This window comes from Borostomias antarcticus, assembly GCF_949987555.1.
Source record: "Borostomias antarcticus genome assembly, chromosome: 16".
Taxonomy (NCBI): domain Eukaryota; kingdom Metazoa; phylum Chordata; class Actinopteri; order Stomiiformes; family Stomiidae; genus Borostomias; species Borostomias antarcticus.
This window is the reverse complement of record NC_140249.1, coordinates 2,690,292-2,706,469: the sequence shown is the minus strand read 5'-3', so window position 1 is coordinate 2,706,469 and position 16,178 is coordinate 2,690,292. Positions and strand designations below refer to the sequence as shown.

Below are 16,178 nucleotides of genomic sequence, written 5' to 3'. Positions count from 1 at the left end.
ACGCTTTACACACACTTGTGTGCACACACACACACACACACACACACACACTCACTCACGCTGGGGAGAGACAGGGGAGCTGGGGAGAGACGGGGGAGCTGGGGAGAGACAGGGGAGCTGGGGAGAGACAGGGGAGCTGTGTCTCTCTGTAGCCCTCCTGTCTCGCCGCTGGTTGCTGGACGCTGTCCCTGGTCGTCCGTGGTTACGAGGGGGCCTGACTGCGCCGCCGTGGTCAGGGACAGCGTCCGTCTCCGTACCTCGCTGAGGAGGATGGTCTCCGTACCTCACTGAGGAGGATGGTCTCCGTACCTCACTGAGGAGGATGGTCTCCGTACCTCGCTGAGGAGGAGCGTCTCCGTACCTCGCTGAGGAGGATGGTGTCGGGCACAACTCACTCCTTCGCTGTCGGCACAAAGCTTTTCAGTTTCACTGTGTCTTTGGAAATGTGTTTGTGTGTTACTGTATGTGTTTGTGTGTTACTGTATGTGTTTGTGTGTTACTGTATGTGTTTGTGTGTTACTGTATGTGTTTGTGTGTTACTGTATTTGTGTGTGTTTGTGTTTTTTGTCCACTGAAGGCAGAGTTTGGCAAACGAAACGTTAGCTTAGCACCGACCGCACCAGGGAAGGAACAGTCAGATGGGCTTTCTTCTAGTTAATGTAGCTAATATTTGTTGCTTATGAAGCTTTTTAGTCGCTGAAGTTTGCCAAACGCTGTTCATGGTGGACCAAACGCTTCCCTCAGGTTTTAAACCCATAAGTGATGATGATGATGATGAAGAATAAAAGAGAGCTTAGTTCACTGGTTCTATACTGGAGCGTTCTAGTATTTTGTGAACTGAAAAACAGAAGAATCATCATGTATTCGGCGTTGATCATGATAAGCTCTATAGTGCAAACATTACAGAGCTTCACACACTTCACTCACCAATGGTTTTAGAACCTAGATGAAAGACTGTGAATATGATCGGGTTTCTCAACACACACACACATTCAGTCACTCACTAAGATGCACTGTTTATTGCCCCGTGTATCCTGGCCCCTCCCCTGGCTTGTCCTGGCTCCGCCCCCGTCAGGATGGTGGATGTGGGAGGTCAGAGGTCGGAGAGGAGGAAGTGGATCCACTGCTTTGAGAACGTCACCTCCATCATGTTCCTGGTGGCCCTCAGCGAGTACGACCAGGTCCTAGTGGAGTCTGACAACGAGGTGTGTACGCACACGCGAAGGAACGCCCAAACCGCTCTGTTTTGCTCACGTTTATTCCATTCTCACATAGTCAACACGTGTTTAGTGCCGTCCATACTGATGTGTGTTTGTGTCTGACGTTCTGGTCCAATCAGAACCGGATGGAGGAGAGCAAGGCGCTGTTCAGAACCATCATCACCTACCCCTGGTTCCAGAACTCCTCCGTCATCCTGTTCCTCAACAAGAAGGACCTCCTGGAGGAGAAGATCACGTACTCTCACCTGGTCGACTACTTCCCAGAGTTCGATGGTGAGCGGTGCATGTTGGGTAGTTTGTGTTCATGTGTGCGCACGGTCCGAAAGGAACAAGTGGCAAATGCAGGTAGTATTTTTCATGTGTGTTTTTCAGGCGCGTACGTGTCGGAAGCCACCGAACACTTGGGCGGGTGACTGAGTCTGCATCAAAACATCAGCATTAATGGTTCAGCGCTCAACTAGATATCAGCTCAGCCTGGGTTTGGGTTATAGGGTTAGGGTTAGGCTCATAGCACAGGAAACCTTTTAGCAGTAGAATATCAGCGTTGACGGTGCAGCGTGAGTTAGATTGGTCATAATCTTGGTGGCGCTTGGACAGCCGGGGAGCCGGAGCACACAGACGCACCGGCTCTGTTTCATTCTGCTCTATTCTTCCTGAAGTACGGTAAAGCTACAGAACACGTTAAAGCCTTTCAGTCTGCTTGCTTGTGACTTTATAGATTCAGACTGGCTTCACATTACTCTCAGCTCTAGCCAGCATTAGCCTACTATGTCACACTAATTTAGGGTGACCATAATTTCAAATCCCCAAACCGGGACCCCCCATATATGTGTATGTGTATATAGTTTTTGTTTCTTTTTTTTTTCTTTATGGTCGTGTCTCATAAGCCCATATGGGCTGGGCACCAAAAGTGGTGTGTGACACGGAAATAAAATAATCAATCAAATCAATCTATATATATATATATATATGTATATATATGATAAAAAAAATAAAAAAATAAGATAGGCTGTAGGCTAATATAAAATAGGCGATATATTGCATTCATAACAAAGTAAACAATTTATTGACCGATTTCAAAAGAAAACATAAGATGAGCTTATTAGATTTATTATCACTTGCTTTCAAAACACCAGCTGCTCATCAAAACAATAACGAACTAGAAAGGGTGCTCAGAGAGGACAGGGCTCCGCCCATTAATGCATTTTGTTGATGTCATCGAGTTGAAATGGTTAAACTCACTCCTCAGTATAAATATAGCACACTTGCACCATTGAAGAGTAAGCTTTTTGGTGGTGTAACTGATAGTGGTTTTTATTAGTCATGTATGAACACAACTGAACATACTTGTGTAGTTGTGTCATTTTTTCAATCAGCCATTACAGACAATAACAGAAGACATAAGTTACAAAACTAGATACAGAAATTAAGTCGTGTTCATTCCTCTGGGGGGTAAAAAGGACGGGCACTAGCCCAGTGTCCATGTCTCTGGGAGGGGTAGAAGGGCACTAGCCCAGTGTCCATGTCTCTGGGAGGGGTAGAAGGGCACTAGCCCAGTGTCCATGTCTCTGGGAGGGGTAGAAGGGCACTAGCCCAGTGTCCATGTCTCTGGGAGGGGTAGAGGGGCACTAGCCCAGTGTCCATGTCTCTAGGAGGGGTAGAGGGGCACTAGCCCAGTGTCCATGCCTCTGGGAGGGGTAGAAGGGCACTAGCCCAGTGTCCATGTCTCTGGGAGGGGTAGAAGGGCACTAGCCCAGTGTCCATGCCTCTGGGAGGGGTAGAAGGGCACTAGCCCAGTGTCCATGTCTCTGGGAGGGGTAGAGGGGCACTAGCCCAGTGTCCATGCCTCTGGGAGGGGTAGAAGGGCACTAGCCCAGTGTCCATGTCTCTGGGAGGGGTAGAAGGGCACTAGCCCAGTGTCCATGTCTCTGGGAGGGGTAGAAGGGCACTAGCCCAGTGTCCATGTCTCTGGGAGGGGTAGAAGGGCACTAGCCCAGCATTGCTAGACTGATACATTAACGCTTGGCCACCGGCTGTATAGTAAACCCAGCAGGAGAAGTAAATATAAAGGGAAGGAAGCCGGTCCAAGTATTGCAAATGTTGTTTTCTTTTAATTTTTGTATCCGTCCAGTGATTCTGATCCGCACCAAAATTGACTGTGTTCTAACTTGGCCCATGCTACACCCCTCCACCAAATTTAATTAAAATCGCTCTGGTAGTTTTTGTATAATCCTGATATGTGACGAACGAACGAACGAAATAACACACACGACTGAAAATATACCCTCCGCCAGCAGTCACTGGGCGGAGCCAAAAAATCAAAAAAAAAATAATGCTCTGAAGTAGTAATAATAGTAGTAATATCTTGTTGTTGGCGAGGCCCAGCCATCGAACCTGCGCTGCGCTGGAACCTACGCTTTCCGGCACCGTGGATCATCTGGGTGGTCAGATTCTTCACCTGTTATGTTTGGCCGTCTGAATATGATTTCCTATGTCTGCACTCCCACTGTGCGCGACAGAAAAAGGGATCTTGCAGTTTGGGCAAAAGGCAGCATTTTCATTGCCGGTGTTGTGAAAAGTTGGCCTACCTTCTCAGGATGACCTGCCACCCATTAATGCTGATAGACATTTCAACATTCCTACCTGACGGGATGCGCTAGCCAGGAATTATGCACAATAATGGCTCGTAGAGGGCATTCTGATAGACACTTCCTCTCTGGCAGGATGTGCTACCCCTGGTTTAAGCACATTATAATGGGTAGTAGGGCATTCTGATAGACATTCAGGTAGGAATTGTCTATCAGAATGCCCTATAGTGTGCTTATAGCGCATCCTGTCAGAGAGGAATTGTCTATCAGAATGCCCTCTAGTATGCTTATAGCACATCCTGTCAGAGAGGAAATGTCTATCAGAATGCCCTATAGTGTGCTTATAGCACATCCTGTCAGAAAGGAAGTGTCTATCAGAATGCCCTATAGTGTGCTTATAGCGCATCCTGTCAGAAAGGATATGTCTATCAGAATGTCCTACGACCCATTATTGTGCTTAATTCATGGGTAGCACATCCTGCCAGGTAGGAAATGTCAAAATGTCTATCAACATTTCTTACCAGACGGGATGCGCTACCCATGAATTAAGCACAATAAAATGGGTCTAGGACATGCCTGTGTGTATAGCTTAGACACACACCACTCTTGTGGCTGGTGACTTCTCTGAAGAGTTGGTATGTATTTTTAAGAATGAGAGGTCAGGCGGGGGGGGTGTGTGAGAGAGAGAACCATCAAATTCTCTAAGTCAATAAATAAATGAATGTGTGTGTGTGTCAGGCCCCCAGCGAGACGCCCAGGCTGCGCGGGAGTTCATCCTGAAGATGTTTGTGGACCTGAACCCCGACAGCGACAAGATCATCTACTCCCACTTCACCTGCGCCACGGACACGGAGAACATCCGCTTCGTGTTCGCCGCCGTCAAGGACACCATCCTGCAGCTCAACCTCAAAGAGTACAATCTGGTGTGAGAGCTCACACACACATGATGATACCTCCCCCACCGCACAACACACACACACACACACACACACACCTACCTAGTTGATCCCACCTCTTCTTGGTTTTCACTACAATGGTTTCAGCCCCAAACCCACCCCCCCTCCCCCCGGCAGCCCCCCCCACCCCAAAATCATGGCAGCTTGTTTCAGAGTCCCCCCCAACCCCAAATCTGACCCAACACTCACATTTGGCCCTGGACGTTGGCTCTGACACACTGACCTGGAAACCCTCCTCTCCAGCCCCACACACCTCCACAACCCTATAGGCTGTACACTGACAAGGGGACTTTGGTATGTGTGTGTGTGCTCTTGCGTGTGTGCGTGCGCGTGTGTCTTTGTTTGTGTATATGTGGGGCGCGGCAGCAAGGAGCATTGAGGTGCTGTGGACTGGTGAACTGGGGGTTTGGCCCTTGGAACCTTCCGGAGTTGACCCCTGTTACAGTGTGGTCAGATCCTGATGTCCTGTCTTCTGCCTGAGCTCTTGACGGGGGGATGGGGGGGGGGGAAGGGGGGGTTTTAACGAGTAGAAGCGCCTGGAAGACCCGCCATGAGCTCACTGAGGAACAGCATGACCCGGACAGGATGTGATGTCACACAGGAAGTGAGGGGGAGGAGCAAAGGATCCTGTCTCCACCTTGCATCGATGAATGTACCCTCCAGTGTGAGCGTGGCAATCGCAAAAAAATATAATTCTATATATATTACAAAGTAAATGCATATGTAAACACACTAAAGCACGAGGGGCAGAAAAAGCTAATTGAAATCTCTGTTTATTGCTGAGATTTTTTAAACCTTTTTAATGATAGTAACTTGTTGCTACATCTACGTCTATTAATGAATAACGGTGACTCCAAAGTTAACAAAGGGTAAGAAAACACAAAAACTTAAAAAATGTGCAAATCAGAAATATCAAAAAAACATGTAAACTGAAATGTACTTGACATAGGTATCACAGATTTCTGTGTTTTTTATGTGTTAAGTTGATCACATTGCTTCCCTCTGTATGGAATGACAGAGTCTCTGTCTGTAACCTTCTGTTCTTTGACCATCATAGCGCCTGGTTCCATTGAAACACACTACGCTCAGAGTAGCACGACCCTACTACCACCGCTGCTCTCTGATTGGCCCATCGCTGAGGGGAGCACGATGTCGTGCGTGCGATCACAAATGGGATGAATGACACCTTCGGTGAGGTCATCCTGTTGTCACTCAGCGATCCCATTGGACACACTGGCCAGAGAGTGACAGCGTCCGTTATATCAGACACAGGATGATTTTCTGTTTACTTTTTTACTGTAAAGTCACTTTGTTTGTTTATAAAAGATTGCTGGGCGAGTGATGAGAGGTGGAGAAACATGACCTTTCTCACAAAGATTGATGGACAAGTGCACTCTGAAGTCTGCAAAAGTTGTTGTGTATATTTATGTTTGTAAATACATATACACAGAATGCTCCTGTACAAACACCCTGTGGTACACCATCTCTGGCAACAACAAAAAAATACAAGAAACACAGAAAAAGAAATAATCCACTTGTTTCGATAGTGTACCGTTTTTGTTTTCCTCTGAATTTACGATAGTATTGATACTGTGATTCTGGATTTTGTTCACTTTATTATTAGAGGAATACACACACACACACACACACACACACACAGGGCTGCACTGAGTTGAGCTGTGGATAGGATATGAGAGGAGAACGGTGTGATGAGGTCCTGTCCTCCACACAGCCACCCTACAGCTCTACAGTTACAACACTAGACAACACTAGATTCTACAACGTATGATGACAAAAGAGATGATTTAAAAAAAATATATATATATGAAAAAAAGTAATTAAAAGTTTTTTTTATTTATCTAATTTATGGACCAGGTTTGAAGGTGTTTTTGAAGTGCTACCTTTCTCGTAGGGGAGAGCGAGGCATAACTTGAGTCTACACTGCTGTAAAAACAACTGTTTGGTTTAGTATGGACTCTGCTTTCTAGTTCTCTTAGACATTTCCACGTGTACTTGCCATTACATCTCCATGTTAAAACTGTATCGTTTCTTCAGCGGCCCTTACACTTGTTTGGTTTAATAATTAAAACTTGTATTTCCTCTTTTTTTATTTTTTAGAAGCAGCGCTGTAATGCAGACTTATACATAGAAAACATTGTACAATGAACGTAGGTGGATTTTTACCAGTGATTGAAGACCTATGCTTGCTATTTGTAATTTAACACAGTTCTGTCGTTGGTTTGCATTGTTTCATTTCCTGGTTTTTGAGGCTTGCTTTTACTAGTGCCAGTGATGTGCTGATATATACTTTTGCTCTTTGAAGCTTTACCTTTTTCTACAGGCGACTTCTTCTTCATTCTCATTAAGGGCTATCACGGCTGGTCAGATGGACGCTGGGGATGGAGCATAGGGCCACAGTGAACCAAGTCACTCACTCAAACTTCTTCCCACACTAGCTTTGTTCTGGAATAATCACGGGGCAGTGCTCGGGTGGGATGTGCAGACGACCAGCACTGAGCAGTTAGTACGTATGCTCTGGACACGTTCTCCGACTGACTCAGCAGCGTCACTGCTTCCAGCTCTTGAGACCTAGGGGAGTAGGGGTCAGGGGTCAGCTCTGAGACCTAGGGGAGTAGGGCCCAGGGGTCAGCTCTGAGACCTAGGGGAGTAGGGCCCAGGGGTCAGCGCTGAGACCTAGGGGAGTAGGGCCCAGGGGTCAGGGGTCAGCTCTGAGACCTAGGGGAGTAGGGCCCAGGGGTCAGCTCTGAGACCTAGGGGAGTAGGGCCCAGGGGTCAGCTCTGAGAACTAGGGGAGTAGGGCCCAGGGGTCAGGGGTCAGCTCTGAGACCTAGGGGAGTAGGGCCCAGTGGTCAGCTCTGAGACCTAGGGGAGTAGGGCCCAGAGGTCAGGGGTCAGCTCTGAGACCTAGGGGAGTAGGGCCCAGGGGTCAGCTCTGAGACCTAGGGGAGTAGGGCCCAGAGGTCAGGGGTCAGCTCTGAGACCTAGGGGAGTAGGGCCCAGGGGTCAGGGGTCAGCTCTGAGACCTAGGGGAGTAGGGCCCAGTGGTCCATGTGTTTCTGTACTGTATGTCTCATCAGGTGTGGAGTGTCCCATGCTCTTGTCTATAGAGAGCTTCTTCAAACACTACTGTCACACTACAAAACCTAGTCCATTATGTATTAAGCCAGGTGTTCGCTTTTGCCCAAGTGTTGGAGGCGTGTCAGACAGCCAACAGTTGCCATGTTCACTGTACGTGACCTGAGTATTCAGGTGGCTGGCTGGGTCTGGATGGGCCGATGTCCGCCGGGTCCAGTCAGACAGACGTTATTAGTGGACGATGCCCAAGTCTGACCATGAGAATTCAGTATTTATTTCACTCCTCCGCAGACAGCGGATTGGATGGCGTGTGGGGAGGAGCCCGAGCTGGGCTCCCTGCTAGTCAGACAGCGGATTGGATGGCGTGTGGGGAGGAGCCCGAGCCGGGCTCCCTGCTAGTCAGAGGAGCGCTCTGTCGTCCTCGCCGTTGGAGGCGGCGGCGGCGCATGTGGGTGGTCCGTCTCGGTGACATCATGGTACGTTTACATCAGTGCAGTGGGAGGTCGGAGGTCAGCCTCATGCCCATCTGCGGAATCACAGTGACACGGGCCAGCTAGATTGTAATGGGCTGGCGCCGTCTCCTATCGGGCTCATGGAAAAGTTGTTCTTGGTGGTCCGGGACTGCCCACTTGTTGCTCCCTGGTGCTTTCTGTGGTCTCACCAGAACAGGCCATGTTGAGAGACTGGCGGGTCAGGTCAGTCTGCGTTGACAGTCTGTGGGGACATAGGTCCTAGGAGTTCTAATAGCTTTTCTTCTTGTCCTCCCTGTCACCTTTGTGGATGCCGGTTTGTGAAAGGACTTCATAGGATTCTACCATCATGCTGTCACTCGAAGAACTTTGTGTTTGGTTTGAATGTGTGGCGGGGAAGGGACTGAGCCCGGAGCCAGCTGGCAGGCTGTCCCTCGCATGGAGACCTAACGTACTGGGTGGTCGTTGGCGGACTGGGGTGGCTGCTTCCTGTGAGACGTTTGGTTGGTACTTGAGGTGTTCCAGTCAGACCCACAGGATCTCACGTTTGTTTGGAGATCAATGTGGTCTTGGTGCATAATCACAAGCTTAATTACTTTCTTTTTCTGAGAAAAAAAATACACGTTTTTATTTTTTTTTCCCTCTCTTTCTTTGTATGATAATACATTACCTACCGGAACACTTGTATTTAGGACCACTTGATTCTTTTCAATTTTTTTTTATCTAATGAAACCCGATGGTTAAATGTGTAGTGGTGTATAAAATGCAGTTTTTCTTTATTTTGTATGTAAACCAAATGTAAATGATGTATTATATGGAGCGTGCCAACCCCACTCTAGAGCCAGGCTCTCTCTAAGTGCCAACTAAGTGGTCATCATCAGACGCAGGACCACCAGCCCAGACGGACGGACCCCTTTTTAAACACACACCAGAGACTAAACGGGAGATAGACGAGTACACAAAAAGACTTTATTATGTATTTAAGATTAAAAATAACCTGCTGTTTTTTAAGAAATTGTAATTATAATTGCATGTGTTGTTTATCTTGTGTTGGAAGTGAGGGCTCCGATGTATTCATTGATGCAGAGCCCTTTATTCAAGGGCGTAATCAGTTGGTTATTATCGATTATTGATTTACATTATTCTTGCCATATTTCTTTGTTTTTGTGTTTCATGTATTTGTTTCAACCACTGTTGCCTGATCCTCATTCAAACATGAACATGAATTATGATCATTGCCGCCTTCTAAGAGAGAAACATAATGACAAGGTATCTGTTTTAAATTGAAATAAATTTGTTCCTATACTTGCTGATGGTGTGTGCGTGGTTCTGGTGACGTGTGTATTGTGCATTCTCATGTAAGCCAGGGAACCTGCAGGATCAATAGGCTCTGTGCACCAGCTCCACTACTTCCTGAAAGTCACTTGGCATCTTTATTTCCAGTTCTATATAATTGGATTAATTAATTAATCAGGTGTGCGGCAGACCCAGCGCACACCTGATTAATCACTTAATCCAATCATATTGGACAGGAAATAAATATGCCAAGTGACTTTCAGGAAGTAGTGGAGCTGGTGCACAGAGCCTATTTTAGTAACACCTCTCCTGCCGTCCGGCGACGCTGGCGTCCAAAACGTGCGGACCCCTAGTTCTGCCCCCCCTCCAGCAGGGGCAAACCATGCTGCAGCAACACAACCCCTAGTTCTGCCCCCCCTCCAGCAGGGGCAAACCATGCTGCAGCAACACAACCCCTAGTTCTGCCCCCCCTCCAGCAGGGGCATGCCATGCTGCAGCAACACAACCCCTAGTTCTGCCCCCCCTCCAGCAGGGGCAAACCATGCTGCAGCAACACAACCCCTAGTTCTGCCCCCCCTCCAGCAGGGGCAAACCATGCTGCAGACACACAACCCCTAGTTCTGCCCCCCCTCCAGCAGGGGCAAACCATGCTGCAGCAACACAACCCCTAGTTCTGCCCCCCCTCCAGCAGGGGCAAACCATGCTGCAGCAACACAACCCCTAGTTCTGCCCCCCCTCCAGCAGGGGCAAACCATGCTGCAGCAACACAACCCCTAGTTCTGCCCCCCCTCCAGCAGGGGCAAACCATGCTGCAGCAGCACTTCCGCACTCTGTCATTTTCTACATCTGACATCTAAAATGGACCTTTAGTGCGCCACCTCAATCCCTCATCACATGGGACGACCGTGCCTCGGTACCTCGTCCATGTAGTTAGTGAACTGGTTAGCCATCCAGCTCAGACAGGGAGAGGAGAGGAGGGTTTATGTCAACACTGCTTTGACCGGACAGACGAGAGAGAGAGAGAGACAAGAGAGAGAGAGACAAGTCGAGACTCCTCCAATCTGCACAACGTGATGATCCACTTTATACCAGCCAGCTAGCTGCTAGCATCACCTCCTTTGTCTGATTCACGGCATATTTTGTTGATCTAACGTCAGCCAAAGGTCAAGGAGGGGGTTACACAACAAAACTAGTTGTGTAAACGAGCATAAACAAGAGTGCGACGAAACAAAACCCAGTTCAACGACATCTGGGAGATTGAGGAAAGAGGAAAGAGTGCTAGCCTGTAGAAGCTAGCTAGCCTGTTAGCTAACGGGTTGACCACCTGGATCACGCTGATCTGGGGTCTGGGGGTATCTGAATCTTGCAAGGTGCTTGGGTGACATTCACTGACATGATGTTTCCACAATCAAGGCACTCGGTGAGTAGTTGTTGTGACGTGCTAACGGTAGCTAGCTAGTGCTAGTTGGCTAAGCTAAGCTAAGCTAGCTGTTAGCTATTGTTAAGCGTCGTGTAGCTAAGCTAGCTGAGGTTCACTTAACTTGACTTTACCAACGCTAGTTTAGTTGGTAACGTTATGGTAATTTGACAGATTTACTAACCTAGTTGATCGTAAAGTGTTGTCTCTGCCACCCAGGCATGTTTACATTCCTAAATCAAGCTAACGTTAGCCTAGCATGCTAACTAGCCTATCGAGCCAGTTAGGAGAGAGTGTTACTAGGCTAGGGGAATTGTGTACCTAACAGTTAGTATTATTTACTGGTCGTAGATTGTTGATTATCTAACAATTTGTTTTAGGAAACACTCTTTTTTCGGCTGGGAACTTTGACCCAGCCCCGTTCAGTTTAACCACACATCCTAAAATGTGCCTCCAAATCCAGGATTTACGTGCTGATCATTGAGTTCAAGATCCCATTTTGAGTCAAGTGTTGCACGTTATTTCTGAGTTTGGAATTAAGCCTAAAGTACATAAGTACTTAGTACATGCCATCTATAGGGACGGCGGCCCAGTGGGTCCATATAGTCCCAGTGGGTCCATATAGTCCCTCAGTGGTTCCATATAGTCCCAGTGGTTCCATATAGTCCCAGTGGGTCCATATAGTCCCAGTGGGTCCATATAGTCCCAGTGGTTCCATATAGTCCCAGTGGGTCCATATAGTCCCAGTGGTTCCATATAGTCCCAGTGGTTCCATATAGTCCCAGTGGGTCCATATAGTCCCAGTGGGTCCATATAGTCCCTCAGTGGTTCCATATAGTCCCTCAGTGGTTCCATATAGTCCCTAGCAGCCTAGTCCCTAGCAGCCTTCTACAGGGTAGACGTGTGTCCTGTCCCCGCGTGGCCCCTGTCTCACCCTGCCTCTGTGCTCTGTCTCTGTAATCCCATTGATGTCCTTATGCCACTCCTTATGGGTAAGGCCTGGGAAACCAGATTAAATTATGGATTATGGCCTTGGGCTGGCAATGTAGCTCGTAGTCGCTGCTAGAAATTCCTCTGCATATGTGCCCTGTGTACCAAAACAAGTGCCCCCAGCAGTGGTCATGACTGAAGTGTAGGTATAGCCAGTCCTCCTGATGAAACATGAGACACTTCTAGAGAATTCACTCAAATTGTTAAACGGTCTAATAGGCTGATTGGTGAGCCACAGCTCGACCCAGCGTCTCTGTACACAAGGCCGTTACAGAGAATAACCGGCTCCATTTTAAACGACGAGTCTCACCCTCTGCACAGCGAATTTCAGCTTCTTTGTTCTGGGTGAAGGTTTATAGTCCCAAAGTGCAGAACAAAACATCATAAAATGAGCTTTGTCCCAGCAGCCATCCCGCTGTTGAACAAGCAGCAGTAACATTGAACAGACTGATTATTTAGTGTTGTGTTGTTATCTCTTGGCTTTTAGGCGTTTTAGTGATTTTAATTCTACATTTCCCATTACTATGTTTGCCGTTTGTCTGTTGTATGAATAACTGATGGTAACCACATGTACCTACGGGTACGAATAAAGTAAAGTGAACTGAACTGAGACAAAGTATTGTAAAGCCTAGTGGAATCAACAGCAGATCCCCTCAGCTGTACTACACACAGACTCAGACGCACTCAGACACACACACACAGACACACGCATACACTCAGACACACACACACACGCACTCAGACATGCACACAGACACACACACACAGACACACACACACACCCAAACACACACCCAAACACACAAGCACACAGACGCACACCCACACAGACACACACACACGCACTCAGACATGCACACAGACACACACACACACTCAGACACACACCCAAACACACACACTCATAGACACAAGCACACAGACGCACGCAGACACACACACGCAGACACACACACACACACAGAAACATGCACACAGACACGCACCAAGACACACACAGACACACACACACACACGCACTCAGACATGCACACAGACACACGCACACAGACACACACACACTCAGACACACACCCAAACACACACACTGACAGACACAAGCACACAGACGCACACAGACACACACACGCAGACACACACAGAAACATGCACACAGACACGCACCAAGACACACACAGACACACGCACGCGCTCAGACACACACACAGATGCATACAGACACATGCACACACACACACAGATGCACACACACCCCACAGACACACGCACACACAGACACGCGCACACACACACTGGCATACCCCAGAGAAGAGGGATTAATCTCACAGGTCAAGCCTCCGTTATTAAACAAACAGTCCAGAGTGTGTTTCTGTCCCCCTCCCTCTCCCAGGCGTCCTCCCAGTCCAGTCAGCCTCTCAAGTTCACCACCTCAGACTCCTGCGACCGCATCAAGGACGAGTTCCAGTTCCTCCAAGCACAATACCACAGGTAGAGAATCACACACGCACACACACACACACGCGCACACAGCTTTAAAGGTGATCTAGAACGCGTGTTCTTTGTCTGCTGTCCAACCAGTCTGAAGATGGAGTGTGATAAGCTGGCCAGTGAGAAATCGGAGATGCAGCGCCATTACATCATGGTCAGTGACATCATCATCTCCGTCGTCGAGCTCTCCTCCATTATGATACTCTCCACAACTCTTACTAACGGTGTATGTATGTGTGTGTGTGTGTGTCTCCCTGTTGACTCTGCAGTACTATGAGATGTCCTACGGTCTGAACATTGAAATGCACAAACAGGTAAGCGTTCCTCCCAACCTGCTCTTCTGCTTTCCCTTATTGCTCCACTGCATCGTTCAGTTCAGGTTGTTAGTTACCTCCACCCAGGACATCATTGAATTCCTCTCGGCTTACAGACTCTAGCAATGTGCCTTTGAGCGGTTTGCAGTCGATTAGTGTCATTCTAAGCTCAGAGAATAACTGCCTATTGACCACCATTCAGTTGGGACTGGGGCTCAGGAACAAAATACATTTCCCCATTCATTCTGTATGAGAGCCGGTTGTGAGACCTGTCACTCAGGGTCTGGAAGGGGATGTGATGGACTGGTGCCTTCAAACCAGCAGGCTGAGAGTTCGAGGACAGGGAAGGACAACAGCTACAATAATGTTTTATTTTTATTTTTATATAGTGATAGTGTTTTTTGTATTTTGTAAATTATATATGTATATATATATAGTTTAATAAGTGTCTAATAATATCAATTTAATACAGTATTTAATAAATATCTGTTATTGAGGTTTTATTGTAACCTAGGCCCACTAAATGGACTCGGATGGATGGATGGATGGATGGATGGATGGATGGATGGATGGATGGATGGAAGGAAGGAAGGAAGGAAGGAAGGAAAGAAAGAAAGAAGGAAAGGAAAGAAGGAAGGAAAGAAAGAAAAAGAAAGAAAGAAGCCTTTATTAGGGATGAACATATTGAGACCAGGTCTCTTTTATAGCCCAGACAGGGAGAGAGAGACCTTGCTGCTTTCTTATTGATCAATCACTGTTGATTTGGTCCACTTACACATTCATCAACTGAACATACTGGTTGAATTCATTCCTGAGCGGACGTCTGTGCTCTCAGAGCACCTTTCTGCTTGTGTTTGTGTTTGTTGTTCAGTATTCGTCTCTTCTTCACAGGCAGAGGTGGTGAAGAGACTGAACGGCATCTGTGCTCAGGTGCTCCCCTATCTGTCACAAGAGGTAGGACATTTTACGTGACATCTACATTTTAGTACTTTAGCCAAGGCTTGTAAACACAGTGTAGATTGTCTTGGATTGGACTGATTTTCTGATGTACCATGTAAGCTGTTCATAGAGCTTGTTATTATTGTGTGTGTGTGTGTGTGTGTGTGTTGTTGTTTACGTTGTTGTTTGTTTTTTAAGCATCAGCAGCAGGTCATGGGAGCTATAGAGAGAGCCAAGCAGGTCACCCCCCCTGAGATGAACTCCATCATACGGGTGAGCGAGTGTGTGTGTGTGTGTGTGTGTGTGTGTGTGTGTGTGTGTGTGTGTGTGTGTGTGTGTGTGTGTGTGTGTGTGTGTGTGTGTGTGTGTGTGTGTGTGTGTGTGTGTGTGTGTGTGTGTGTGTGTGTGTGTGTGTGTGTGTGTGTGTGTGTGTGTGTGTGTGTGTGTGTGTGTGTGTGTGTGTGTGTGTGTCACCATGCAGGTAGATCCTCAGTTGTAGCCAGCTCCAGTGTGTGTGTGTGTGTGTATGCCCCTACCTGACATTGTGGTGTTGGTGATGGGCGTACATTTCAATGTTTTCTGTATGCTTGATGTGTGCTAAACAAATTCCCCTCTGGGGCAATAAAAGGTTTCAATTCAATTCCTGTGTGCGCGCGTGTGCAGTGCTCTAACCCGCCCCCGCCCCCCCCCCCCCCCCCCCCCCCTCCGCGTGTCCAGCAACAGCTCCAGGTCCACCAGCTGTCCCAGCTCCAGGGTCTGGCCCTGCCCATGACCCCCCTCCCGCTGGGTCTGACCGCGCCCGGCCTGCCCAACGTCAACTCGTCCGCCGGCCTGCTCTCCCTGTCCTCCATCCTGGCCTCGCACTCCCACTCCCACGCCCAGGCCCAGCTGGCCAAGGAGGAGAAGGCCAGGGAGGGGGCCGAGAGGGACCCCCGCGAGGAGGACGCCGACAAGTCAGACTGACCCCCCCGAGGAGCCCCGGCCGGACGCGGTGTGGCGGGAGAGAGAGAGAGAGACGTAGAGCGAGAGAGACGTAGAGAGAGAGATGGATGGAGAGAGAGAGAGAGAGAGAGAGAGGGACGTAGAGAGAGAGAGAGAGAGAGAGAGAGAGAGAGAGAGAGAGGGACGTAGAGAAAGATTGTGGGGAGGCTGAGAGGAGTGGAGGAGAGAGAGATGAAGTCTTACTAACTCACAGTACCACCATGGGGGGGAGGAGGGAGGGCAGGGTTTGGGGGGAGGGAGGGCAGGGTTTGGGGGGGGGGGGGGGTTATCCTGTACAAAACAATGAGCTCTTTAGACGTCTGAGGTGATTGGGTCTGAGAAAGTGTCCCCAGCAGCTGGAGGGGAGGCAGAGCGTCCCTCTGCCATCGGCCTCCCCAGGCCGGGAACTCTCTCTCTCTCTCT

General features: G+C 48.3%; 2 protein-coding genes across 3 annotated transcripts in view; both read left to right on the top strand.

The window, feature by feature from the left end:
• Positions 1-5,154, top strand: part of LOC311319570 (guanine nucleotide-binding protein subunit alpha-11) — a 44,938-nt gene extending 39,784 nt beyond the window's left edge. Inside the window, exons 5-7 of the mRNA XM_084451137.1 lie at positions 1,076-1,205; positions 1,340-1,493; positions 4,547-5,154. Of these exons, the coding sequence (XP_084307263.1) occupies positions 1,076-1,205; positions 1,340-1,493; positions 4,547-4,737 (475 nt within the window). The 3' untranslated portion in view covers positions 4,738-5,154. The remainder of the gene's footprint in view (positions 1-1,075; positions 1,206-1,339; positions 1,494-4,546) is intronic.
• Positions 5,155-10,532: 5,378 nt separating this feature from the next.
• On the top strand, positions 10,533-15,971 carry chico. Of its 2 annotated transcripts, XM_084450820.1 has the most exons (8): positions 10,533-11,046; positions 13,424-13,521; positions 13,612-13,675; positions 13,791-13,835; positions 14,727-14,789; positions 14,973-15,047; positions 15,492-15,767; positions 15,830-15,957. In XM_084450820.1, exons 1-7 carry the CDS (start codon positions 11,020-11,022, stop codon positions 15,735-15,737), a joined length of 618 nt encoding a protein of 205 aa, XP_084306946.1. In that variant the 5' UTR covers positions 10,533-11,019; the 3' UTR covers positions 15,738-15,767; positions 15,830-15,957. The 2 variants fall into 2 exon arrangements, with proteins under 2 accessions (XP_084306946.1, XP_084306945.1); XM_084450819.1 differs by having other exon boundaries at positions 15,492-15,971.
• The last annotated feature ends 207 nt before the right edge of the window (positions 15,972-16,178 follow it).

Coding starts and splice junctions, on each gene's coding strand:
- chico (XM_084450819.1), top strand. CDS start 11,020: ATGATGTTTCCACAATCAAGGCACTCG. Junction 13,522..13,611: donor CTCCAAGCACAATACCACAG/GTAGAGAATCAC, acceptor CTGTCCAACCAG/TCTGAAGATGGAGTGTGATA. Junction 14,790..14,972: donor TCCCCTATCTGTCACAAGAG/GTAGGACATTTT, acceptor TTGTTTTTTAAG/CATCAGCAGCAGGTCATGGG.